The 12753-nt window shown below is 36.8% G+C and overlaps 1 protein-coding gene across 4 annotated transcripts; it reads right to left on the bottom strand.

Annotated features, from left to right (window-relative positions):
* Window positions 1–4027: 4027 nt before the first annotated feature.
* LOC137707839 (sulfite exporter TauE/SafE family protein 3-like) lies at window positions 4028–12352 on the bottom strand. Of its 4 annotated transcripts, XR_011064742.1 has the most exons (14): window positions 11935–12352; window positions 9135–9294; window positions 8318–8518; window positions 8162–8226; window positions 8043–8070; window positions 7865–7959; window positions 7707–7793; window positions 7545–7595; window positions 7155–7376; window positions 6819–6912; window positions 6559–6699; window positions 6380–6470; window positions 6148–6216; window positions 4028–4426 (listed from the first exon to the last, which is right to left on the bottom strand). XR_011064742.1 is itself a non-coding variant. In XM_068446768.1 (13 exons), the coding sequence occupies exons 1-12, from the start codon at window positions 12172–12174 to the stop codon at window positions 6385–6387; spliced, it is 1470 nt and encodes a 489-aa protein (XP_068302869.1). In that variant the 5' UTR covers window positions 12175–12352; the 3' UTR covers window positions 5971–6216; window positions 6380–6384. The 4 variants fall into 4 exon arrangements, 2 of the variants coding, with proteins under 2 accessions (XP_068302869.1, XP_068302868.1); XR_011064741.1 differs by having other exon boundaries at window positions 6148–6470; window positions 11935–12350; XM_068446768.1 differs by lacking the exon at window positions 4028–4426 and having other exon boundaries at window positions 5971–6216.
* Window positions 12353–12753: the final 401 nt, after the last annotated feature.

Here is a 12753-nt window from a genome sequence, read left to right as displayed (position 1 = left end):
ATGAGGTCGAAGTGGTGTTGGTGGCTCAACTTCGCTTGGTTGTTGAAAAGATCAAGAAACTCGAATCTGAACTTAGCTTTGTTTTGAAATGATCTAATGTCTCTACTTCCACTTTTTTGCAGTTAGAGATCGCTCGTGATGAGGCCGCCTATTTAGATGCTAGGCTTAGTGTCACTCAGGCGATGTTGGAAGCTGCAGAGAAGGAAATCAGTCGTGTTTCTCCGATGGTCGAGGACCTTGAGTGTGTCAATTCGGAGCTACAATCTGTTTGTTTTTCCAAGGACGAGAAGCTTATCTTCATGCATGCTGAAGTGTGTCGTCTTAAGGAGATTGCCAGTAAGCTTGAGTCCAAGGAAGTGGATCTGCAAGGTGTACTGTTTGCTAGCGAGAACCTGAAAAATGAACTGGATAGGCTGCAGGGTGCTCATACTGGGCTTGTTGAGGAGAATGTGTAGCTGAAAAATGAGAAAGTTAGTCTTGAAGTGGCGCTTGCTTCTTATCAAGCCGATTTCTACAAGCTTGGCTATGTAGACCATCTTCATTGCAGACCGTCAGATTATGAGTTTTCCAAGAAGGATTTCGAGATTTTTCCATTTCTTTAGTTGATTTGCTTAATCTCTCGTTTGAGGCTGCCTTTGGTAGAGCAGCTGAGGGTCAGGCAGTCTAGGCAGGGGTGGCTAAGGATGAGCTGATGGAAGCTTTGGTTGCTGGGAGCGGTGTGGCTGCTGAAGGTGTAGTAGTCGAGGAACCAATGGTTGAGTAAACTGCTAAGGAGTAGTCTTTTTTCTTAGACTTAGGAATTTTCTTTTTTTCCTTTTTGTCCTGCTTTGCTTGAACCTTGTTGACATTCGAGCCAGTTTATCAATTTGCTAGGAATTTAATAAACAGCTTTCCTTGTTTTTGCTTCATCCTTCTATTTTGTCATGCCTTTTGTGAAACTTTGCCGTAGGACGGGCGACTAGTTGATCCCACGTCGTCACTTCGGTTTTAGTTTCGGCTTCGGGGCTTTGGGAGCCTTACCTGCTTGTGGTATTTTGCAAAACTTTGTCATAGGACGGGTAGTTCAGTTAGCTACTTCGATGGAGCAGTTGACTCACACGGTCACTTTAAGCTTCATTTTTGGCTTTGGGGCTTCTAGAGCTTTTCCTACGAAATGAAGAAATAAGCGATTTCCAACTTATAGAACCGGCCGTCGAACTCATTGTCTCCATCGGAGGTAGGCGAGTTCGCACAGCTACTATAGCTGTGAATCTCGACTCTAGGTAGCTTCGTGAGCTTTAGCCCTCCCGGGGCATGTTATGAGATTTTTGAGTTATAGAGCCGTCGGTCAGACTTGTGCTTCTTACAGGAAGCAGAAGAGGTCCGTGTAGCTGCTATAGTCGTGACATTTGACTTTAGTGGCTTCTTGAGCTTCTAGCCTTCCCAGGGCATGTTGCGAGATTTTTGACTCATAGAGCCATCGGTCGGACTCATGCCTCTTGTTGAAAGCAGAGGAGGTTCACGTAATTGCTATAGTTGTGACACTCGACTTTGTGGCTTTTTGAGCTTCTAGCCCTCTCGGGGCATGTTGCGAGATTTTTGACTTATAGAGCTGTCGACTGGACTTATTCCTTTCGTAGGAAGCAGAGGAGGTCCACGTAGCTACTATAGGCATGTCGTGACACTTGACTTTGCGACTTCTTAAGCCTTGGCCCTCCCGGGGCACGTTGCGAGATTTTTTACTTATAGAGCTGTCGGTCGGACCCATGCTTCTCATAGGAAGCAGATGAGGTTCGCATAGCTGCTATAAGTCGTGACACTCGACTTTGTGGCTTTTTCAGCCTTAGCCCACCAGGGGCACGTTTTGAGATTTTTGACTTATAGAGCCGTCGGTCGGACTTGTGCTTCTCATAGGAAGCAGATGAGGTCTGCGTGGCTACTATAATCGTTGGCCAAAAACACTGCTTATAAGTAAGAAGGCGAGTTCGCGTAGTCATGGCAGGTGTAAGTTTCAGCTTACGGGCTGCCTTGGGCTTTTAGCCGTTAGGTTATCAGCCATACGTCTTACTTACAGAAGCACACGACCTGCGTAACCACTTAAGGTGTCATCCTTGGCTCTCGGAGGTGTTTTTTTGGAGTGAGCTGTAGGCCAAATCGCTCATCAGAGGCCATATCCTTCCGAGTTACAGCTTTGATCCTTTAATTTTGATTTTTGATTTTTTTATCATTTCTCTGATTTATATGTGGGTTTTCATTTCTTCTATCTTCTCCCTCCCTTTGCTCTCTCTCTCGATCCAAATTTGCAAGCGCTAAAATAGGGTTTGGCTTTTGCTGCAATTAAATAAAAGAAACATACTAAAGGTCAGTTGCCTTTTGGAGAATGGATAAATTTGAGGGAAAAGAGAGAAATCAGAGTGGAAAGAAGGAAGAGAGAAGGACATGAACGAAATTGTTTCGCATACTCGTTCACTCTCTTCATATTAAGCTCGCTCCTACACTGTATGTACACAACATGCATAGGACATGCAACATGACAGACACATGTTATGCTCACAGATCTGAGCTCAACCCAAAAATCCATAGCTCACAACTCTCCCTTCGAAATCAGATATATGACACGATCAGATATATGCCACAATCAGATAAATGACGCTAAATTTTATATGAAGAATTGAAGATTCATTAATTTGAATTTGGTATCAAATTTGATTGGGTTCAAATATTTCAAGGATTTGAAAAAAATTGTAGTTTGAATGGACACGAATGAACCCAACTGAAACAAAGGAAATTGTTTTGCGAACTCGTTTGTTTTTTTTTCATATTTGCAGGGCCTGCCTCTGAATCAAAGGAAAAAGTAGTAAACAACATTAATGTGAAGAGTATCAAAGATGTAAGTACACACCATCTACACATAATACACTATATGCACACCACATGCACATAATATGTACAGTACATGCACATGATATGCACAAAATGAGAGAAACTTTAATGGCAACATATTGGTATAGTGGATACAATTAAAACAAAATTGTTATGTATATAAGGTTATAGTGACAGTTTGAAAGGTCTTGTTACATATATCAACCACTGCTTAACCATGCATGTGGAAAACATGATACTCGTTGTCATTATTTCACGGACATGCATGACCCTTAACGTCCTCTAAGTTGTTTTTCTTAATTTTGTTTTTTGCTGAGGCCAACTAGGTTGTGGTCATACTTGCTAAATTCATAGGCACAACATACATGCATCATAACTAGTGAACATTCTCGCTTCTCATATTAAGATGTAGTCATGCACACCATATGCACACCACATGCACATTATTGAAAATTTTTCACAAATTTATGCAATTGAGCACTTGAACAATAAATTGTTCTATCCCAATCTCATAGCACATCAAAACTTGAAATCTATTCCACCCATACGCCCCAACATAAAACACAAACCTTAAGTATTAATTCATCTTACAAACAATCCATTTATTCCATAAATCATTGATGAAGGAACTTGGAACTAAACACCCTACCTTACTATGCATGTCGAAGCTTCAGTCGGGGGAAAAAATGGAACTTTTCGGCCAAAACAGAAAATATGGTACAAAATCCAACTCATTTTTCTCACCCCTCTCTCTCTATCTCTCTTGCATCCCTTTGTTCGAAATCAGAGGCATGAGGTGAACCTAAAGCCCAGCTCACTCTTCTTGCCTCTCTTTGGACTTCCATCTCCTCGAAATCGGAGCTCAGAGAACTGAGGAAGAGAGAGATAGTAGAGAGAGAAAATGAGAAAAGAGAGAGAGAGGAAGGGAGAGAGAGAGTAGAGGGAGAAATCAGAAAATGAGGGAGAGAAAGTGAGGAATAACCCATTTATATTTGAGTATTTTAGTAATTTCGGTTTTGTGCATGGTGTGCATGGTTTGTGCATGGCCGGTTTGTCATATTTCTGTCACGAGATTAAGAAATTGTCCCATTTTGGGGTATTTCCCTTTATTATAACATGATAATAATATCATTTGTTAGTATGAACATATAACTGATGCAGTGCATGGGGAACAAATAAATTTAAGGCTTTAGTGACTTCTCATCTCTCAAAACCTTTGTGACCTTCTCTTTTAATTGAATTACCTAGTAACTATCCTACACTTAAATATTTAGTATACCAATGCTTTGTAATTTCCCTATTTAAAGGGCTCCATATGTATCCTTAAAGTAGTCAATTAGAGAATTCAAAAGTTAATCTAAGAAGAGAGTGGGTTTTCTCCTTCCTTAAAATCAAGTGTCAGATTTGGTCGTGTTGAGTGAATTGACGATTAGCAACGTGAGTGATTCCCTTGCCCCTGGTCGAGTAATTCCTAGGTTCTATCCCTGTAGCAACGTCGAGTGATTCCATTGGCCCCTGGTCAAGTGATTCCCAGGTTATCTCCCTCGGTTCCCTTGGTTCCATCCTGCATCAATAACATATTAGATTATCTAGTAAACAAATATATAAACATTTCATCGATATATGGCTCAAAATCAGTAATTGATTAGGTTACTTAACCTGAGTAGTACACTTTGGACAATTCTCTAGATTCAGAGGATGATGAACAAAAAAAAGTAATTTCTAAATATGCTATAATTAAGAAAATCTTCTTTGTCAACCAAAGATCGAAAACAACATGATTATTTCACTCCTTTTAACTCTTTGTGAACCATAGAAAGGGAAATGTATTAAACGAGAATCAATAAATAAATAAAAAAGAAAAAAAATATATAAAGTAAAAATAGAAGTGCGAAAATCATTTTCTTTTAAATTTTATAAAATGAATAATATCTTAAATAACAAAGAATCTTACATATGATTTCACTAGCTTACCATCTCTCTCCCACCTCCTATTTTTTTTCTATTATAAATGCTCTTGCATATATAACTTCCACCATCACATGAATAACAAGCGTAGAAAGCTATTAGTAGCGTGAAGAAAACATATCTCTCTTTCAATACTACTATTTTGTGAGAACATGAAATGAAAAGTTTCTTTGATAATTAATTATTCTACTTTCAACTTTTACAAAATTCATACATCAACCATCATTTCTTCCTTCAGTTCTCTAATTAAATATAATCCGAGGCACCAAACCAGGCTCGACTTTGTTTCAAACTGGCTAGAGTTTGTTTCCTCCACTCCAAATCCAGATTAAAGATATATAGTCCTACTAATCAATTGAAGTACACAACCCCTTCCCCATTTGGTTGATATCTCCCATTACAAACCCATTTGTAATGTCGCTGGTGATGGCATGGACTGCCACCAAAATCCATTGATATTTTGTTAGAACACGCCACGCAAGTTTTTTCTCATAAAAAATGTGGTCCAACAGACGGCTTAATCCTTCGGCTTCTCATTTGGGAAAAGACACCCCACATATACTGTTTGGTAATATTCATGATTTATAATCTTTACTTAATTATGATCAAGATTTAGACAGAGGACAAATCAAATTGAAAGTACCCAAGAAAAAAACTAACATGTTCATATTTGCTTTATGTGATGGAGAAAAATAAGGCAAATAATGAAGGGAAGCCGTCTTGTCCATGTGCGGCTATTAGAAGGAGAAATCTTGTCCATAGGAACTGCTTTGACTTGCACAGGAAGCTAACTTTTGGCTGATTTTTGTAGAGTTGGGTCTACTTTACTAATGTCCTGGTGGGAAAAATCTTGTACATAACCAGTTATTTCTCACATTCTTTTTATCTTACATGTCATTTACTTGGTATCCCCAATACTAAATTGGTAAAATCTTGTATGTCGTGATTTTGCCTTGATCAAGTGACATGAGAGATAAAGAGAAAATGGGATACATTACGGGTTACATGGTAATTCTCTGTTCCCGAGGTTGGTTCACATTCTATATATATGCCCGGCCTCCTCAGCGTTTAGTCCACATCCTTTATAAATATAAAAGGATACAAGATGCTTTCTCTAGTTTCAGGAAATCACATCCATCAAGGAAGTTGCAAGAGATCAAATTAGGAAATTCATCAGTTCTATTTCTCCTCATATAATAAATGAATTATTTAACACAAATGCCATACGTCATTAGGAAGTAAATACGAACCAAATTCAAAAATTTGTCTTCTAAATGAGCAAAATTGCTGCTCAAGAATGGAAATTCGCTAACTTACCATGCAAGGGAAGAGTGCACTTGAAACTTGAAAGAGTAGGGAGGACAGTTCATTTCTCTTCCCTCCTACCTACATACCGCATAAGCTCATTAGCCCAGAAAAAAAGAGCAACATTTGAGAGAGGCAAAACCCAAATAATCATGTCGAGTTGAAAGAATCTTGAAGCAAAACCCTAATTAGGGTATGGCAAGGGATGCTTGAGATGGGGAGAAGTGATGGCAGAAGAAGTTACTAAAACTAGGCATCATAAGTGCAGATGTTTTCAAATCCCATGTACTCTTTATGCTTAATCTTTTCAATCATATCTACTATTCCAACTCCACCTGTGAAATTAAAAGCAAATTAAGCACCCATTTATCACCAAGTGGAATATAAAAAGACAGAATCGAGTTCACGGGCAGTAATACATACCTAGTGATATTGCACTCACAAAGATTGTGAAGGCAAGAATGAAGATAATTATAGATGCTCTCCCCAAAAAACTGACTACCTTTCTCACCACATATTGCCCTACTAGGGCTGAAAATGTGGCCACAGCAGTAAAGTAGAGAGCTGCAAGAGAAATTTTTAATCCAACATCAAATTATTGAAAAATAAATGAACAAATTTCCTCTCCCTACCATTCAATTTGTATTTCAATTGGCAGAAACTTGGATGGCTAAGACGATTACCATAAGGAATCGGAAATCGTTTTAGGAGGTAGTACTCTACAACAGACAGGGAGGCAGAAAATGTCATGGCAAATGTGGCTGTGGCACTTGAGACCTGCATCAAAGTTCTCGATCAATGAGCCAGTTTTGACTAGGGAAAGTGAAAGATGTGCTGCTGTATATAAAATTCGTAGCTGTTTTAAGTGAGGTTTTCGCACTTCTCGTTGTGTTTTACGGTTAAAACTGATCTCAATGATCTTCCCTCTATAATAATATGTATTTCAAGTTTTTGAATTGAACCGGAATCAGTAAATTCAGTAAATGTGAAATCAACTACTCCACAAGTATAAAATCCACCTGAGGTGGGATTCCTAGCTCCAGAAAAACAGGACCTAAAATGAAGCCTCCACCAAGACCAAGCAATCCACCAACTATACCGGCTATGATACCACAGGCACTACAAAGAACAAGCTGGTTTACTGTCCAATTTGTGGTTGATTCTGCCCGGGACGCAATCACTCTATGTCCTTTGTACAGTTTAACTGCCTCGAATATAGTTACTCCGAAAGCCACGGGGATCTAAGAATTCATTTGAGGAAAAAATAATGCCAAACAAATATGATTTGAACAAAAAAAAAAAAAATCATTAGTTCAAGCACAAATGAGCATAGTATTTGAAGCACGAAAAAAATGGAAAATGAAGACTTATGTTTTCTTCTAATTATAAGAGACATGAAGGGTAGGTACCTGCAAGAGATTATATGCCCAATATGCTGCCGAACAAGTTGTTGTATAATTCTGTGCCAACAGACAAGTTCCCGAAAAATCAGATTCAATGCATAAAATAGAATCGAAGGGAAGTACAAATCGTGATCTTGTAACGAAATCCATCCACATTGTAGGTATTACCTTAGCGATCTGCAATGCAAGAATTATAATCCAGACAGCAAAAAGAATCAGAAGTTCCTTCCAGTAAAGATTCTCGAAGATAGAAACCTGAGAAGGTTAAAGAATGTCAGTCTCTAAAACCATGCATCAAGGAAATCTCAGGCTGCAAGGAATCCTACCTCTGTTCTTTTGGATTCCTCGGTTTCTGTTGGAGTGCCGTTGCTCGGGCCACTGGGTAGAGGCTTGTAATCAACTTCTGCAGTAGCATCATCACCTGCATAAAAAAATTTCCGGCATCTAAATTTGAATTGGTGTAAGGCTAATGCTAACAAAGAAAAATATGATAGATCAACTTACCATTTGACTGCATCCGTCTAGCAGCCTCCTGAAAATTCGAAAACTAGTTGAGCCAAGATGCGGGGATGAATTAAATTATGTCTCATATATACAAATTGAACTAACAAAATTAAGATGACCTTTTTTACTATAGTTTCTTTTTTCCATGTCTCACTGCCCTTGAAGAATGCCCTACTTGATGTGGCTGCATGTCATCAAAATCTGATCACTATACGAATCGAGGAAGTTGTCCAGTTGGTGAAACTAATGAATTCATAATTTCCTATAATTCTTACCTAAGAAAGTAATGATTAATAACACTGTGATCATCCAGTTAGCAAATATGACATTGAAAGCAACTCCAATACTGATCCCAAGCACAAGCATTGGTTGGAAAAGAAGTGCCAAGTCGTAGTCGATGAGGGGGAGGTCAGCTGTCGGATGCCTTAGCCTTAGATTGTAGAACACAGATGAAATTGCAGCACCTGTGATCATACCTGACCAACCACACAAGCACTCGAAATTGTATTCAGTTACATTCGAAAGGAAAAGGTCGATAACTTTCATATCCACCAAGTTTATGGATTAGAAGTGCATAAGAAAATTCCACACACGTCATTTGGTAAAACGAAACATTAATGAATCTAATTGAAATTATAAGATTGGTGTTGACATTGCTGACTCATTCGAAACATTTGAAGCTTTTGTTGTCTAATGGTTGTTGCTACCATGGTATTAAAGAACCAACATGTTTCTATTCGTCATCAATTCTCACGTGTAGAATGGGGCTGCACGTCAAAGAGTGTTAACTTGATATACATTGTTGACTGACGAATTTCCTAGCAACTTAACTTGAGTCATACTAGGACCAAGAAAAAAAAAAAAAAAACTTGAGGGATAATAGATTTGGTTTCAATATTGCATGAACAATCTATTAATATAAAACTAAATTTCTATATTTAGAAAAAAATACTCTTATAAGGAGTGCACAATTAAATTTTTGGAATGACAATAATAGTCCCTTAGATGATAAATTGTGCAAGGTATGAGGAAAATGCGGCCGGTGAAAACTCAAAAGGAAAGAAAAATTATGAGAAAGTTGTAAGGCCTTACACTTTGATATAGCTGTTGATGATTTCTGGTCAAATCCAATAATCAAAGTGAGCATGGGAACAAAAATGCCACCCCCACCAACTCCACCTACAGTTCCAAAAGCAGACCCTAGAAATCCAATTATTGTACCCACCACAATTTTCCACCCAATGGTCATTTCCTGTATATCCAATTTCACCCCACATTAAGCCAAATTTTGAACAATTACAGCCCCTCAGAGCGTGCAAAAAAATAAATAAAATAAAATAAATAAAATAAATAAAATAAAAAAATAAAAAAAGAAGAAGAGATTTTTCACATATAAGTCCTTGATACCTCAAACTTTAGAGATAAACCCTTCAAAGTTCAAACTCAATATTTTAGAGAAAACCTCATTTACTTTGTCGAATCTCAAAGAATTTAATTTATAACTGAATTTTAATTAAAGCGTGACAACTTGATAGATAAATGAGATTTTTCTGTTCTCCAGGTGAGAAAGTGAATTTTTTTTTTCTTATGATTGCAACAATATTGTATTTAATTTACCCCAAAAAAAAAAAAAAAAAAAAACTAAACAATTAAATCTTGTACTCAACTTACACATTGTCTTGTTATTTTGTGAGATCATGGAGTCCAAATCCCCATATTATAATTTTAGATCAAAATATACAAGAAAATAATGAGGAGCAAAGATGGAGATAATAAACATGGACACGATCAATCATGTAAAGAAACGAGAAAAACATGTCGTTTATTATATGCAGACGATGTTGACTTTTTTTTATTTAATAAAAATGACATATTTTATTCATGAAAGGGCAAAATATATGATTCAATACCAGAAGAACATGACTTTAATAGGAGGGCTTGCAAACAAAAATCTGAAAACTACACTAACAATAATTCCAGATGGAACAAAAAACTGAAAGAGACAGGATATTTAGGAACCAATAACCTAGTGCTACAAGATCACATAAGAGATGAAAGCTCTCAAACCAATTATGGGGTCGTAAAATATCATGATTTCATCTGGACTACATATGCATAGAAAGATATAGCGACTCCAAATTATCTTATAATCCCAAAGCTAGCATTGTTTAACAGTAGATCGACCACAAGCAGGTCACCTCCGATACTTTGGTGAGCCACCAGATCGACCACACACCGAGGAAACTAGCCTATAATGAAATCATCAAACTCAGATATGACGAACAATATTGGCCTTGAATAACAACAATGCACATATAAACCCTCCTAATATTTTAAAATGTGCCAATTAGCACCGCCCAACCAATGTCTATCACAAAAAGGAGAGGAAAAAAAAAAAAAGAAAAGGAGGTGAATCTCACTAAGAAAAACTAAAGCTCATATCATCACGTTTTACCAAAGCGTTCACTACTTGATTACCCTTAAATACAGCAAATTTATCACTTTTTTTTTTCTATATATAAAGTGAGAACAACAAAATGGTGAAACATTTGAAATATAAAAAAAAATACCATCCACTTTTTAGAAATTCAAAACATTACCATTTAATTGATGAGGGACAAAATAGTAAATTTGTAACATCCCACATCGCCCAGGGAAGTAGATCCTGTAAACTTTATATGTATATTCCCATCTCTACATAGCACGAAGCCTTTTAAGAGCTCACTGGCTTCGGATTCCATAGGAACTGTGAAGTTAAGCGAGTTCGCGCAAGAGCAATCCTAGGATGGGTGACCTACTGAGAAGTTCTCGTGTGAGTTCCCAAAAACAATACCATGAGGATGTGGTTGGGGCCCAAAGCAGACAATATCATGCTACGGTGGAGTCAAACCCAGAATGTGATGAGGGTCCGGACACGAATGTGACAAAATTCATAACATTTTGAATGAACTTAAAATTTAATTTAATTTAAAAAAAAACCATGTAGTTTAATATAAATCTAAAAACAAATTAACATAAAAAGGCCAATTTTCAAGAGGCTAGTGTTAATTAATTTACCAAATTGTTATACATTTATCATATTTTATGTTAATTACTTTTTGCTCAGTGGACTAAAATAGCATTGAACTTAATTTTTATGCTGATATCAATAATGTTTTAACAAAATTTTGATGGAGAGGTTAATGATGAAAAAGATTAAAACCTTTTTTAGGTAATTTTTTTGTCGTAATCGGATTTGTTAAATTCAATATAATTGGGATTGGTTTTTGTTTATACAACGACATATTTACATTGAAGGATGAAAAAATATATTGGGATCGAACTCATCATTTAACGAAATTCGTATTTAAAACCTCTCAGTCACAAATGAATAACAATACCAATGCATGTAGTTAAGTGGATTCTGGTCATAAATGGGTTGTTTGAACTCAAAGAGTTATCCATATCCTGTCTAAACAATACACATTAAATCGGATTCTGGTTAAAATCCAATCCATTGGCACTCCTATTGGAATCTTACACAACTTCTCAATAAACATTTTCTACGAAGTTTGTGCTAACTTGAAAAGCCATATTTGTGAGTTGGGGTTGAATGTTGTAAATAGTGTTTTACAGTTTGAGGAAAGCTTGCATTAAAACATGCATGTCTTCCGATAGCCTTTTTGGGTCTCTAAAGGGTATATAACAGTGGCTTGCCACCAGATATTCTTCTGAAAAAAAAAAAAAAACATATCTTCGAATTTTGAAACAAAAGCTCCCTAGGCTCATTCTTCAGGGCCCAAAACATTTTTTTATATGAAAAAATAAATTACAAAATATAGTTGAAAAATCACCAGAAAACAAGGGAGTAACAGAAGAAAAAGAGAATAAGGGAATGAAATGTGAGACTTACAGGCCAAACATGGTCATAACTGAATAACCGACCCAGTTGCCACAAAAAGTTTAACATTCTGGTCTGAAAATTGTGAGACTGAAACGTTTGGCTCCCGTTAATGTAAATGGAAGCATGCTGATGCTCCTGTTCCAAGGTTTCTTGCGGAGCTGAAGAAGCTGCAGTTACTGAAGTTACAACAAGAAAACCAGTCACAGTGAATATAACCCACCATTCTAATCCACCTTCTGCTGCTGCCATGGATAAAGAGATAGCTACCCCCAAGAAGATCAAACTTCCTGAAACAAAACCTCTTGGATCGATCGAGCAATTTAAAAATCTGAAAAACTAAAAGATACCAAGTGATAACTGATGCATGCATACATATGTACATATATATATTTGCATGATATTATCACCGACACAAACAAAGAATTGAATTATTATCATAAGTGACAGAGAAGCTGGAGTGATGAGGACTTAAACGACAATTGACCTTCATCGTACGTACCTATGTAGTCACTCCTTTTTAATATTTTTTTTTTAATGGAAATGATAATTCATACAAGGTTCCGTCTCCTTCTCAATTAATAATTGTACCAATTGTATTTGATCACAGTTGGCTTTTGATAAGAGATAGTACTATTTGATCTCTGTGAACGACTAAATACAAGCCACAAAATTCTGTGTTTCGACATCCACATGTTTACCTGGTGAACGTAATGCACGTTGCTTTTATTAGGTGGAAATGCTATTGATTGCGGAAAGGAATGCACTCCCGATTCATTCCACCAAATTCATCAAATTCATATTTGAACTTTTAAAATTTGATCCAATGAT

The sequence above is a fragment of the Pyrus communis genome, chromosome 11 (genome assembly GCF_963583255.1).
Source record: "Pyrus communis chromosome 11, drPyrComm1.1, whole genome shotgun sequence".
NCBI lineage: Eukaryota > Viridiplantae > Streptophyta > Magnoliopsida > Rosales > Rosaceae > Pyrus > Pyrus communis.
This window is presented reverse-complemented; position numbering and strand designations above follow the sequence as displayed.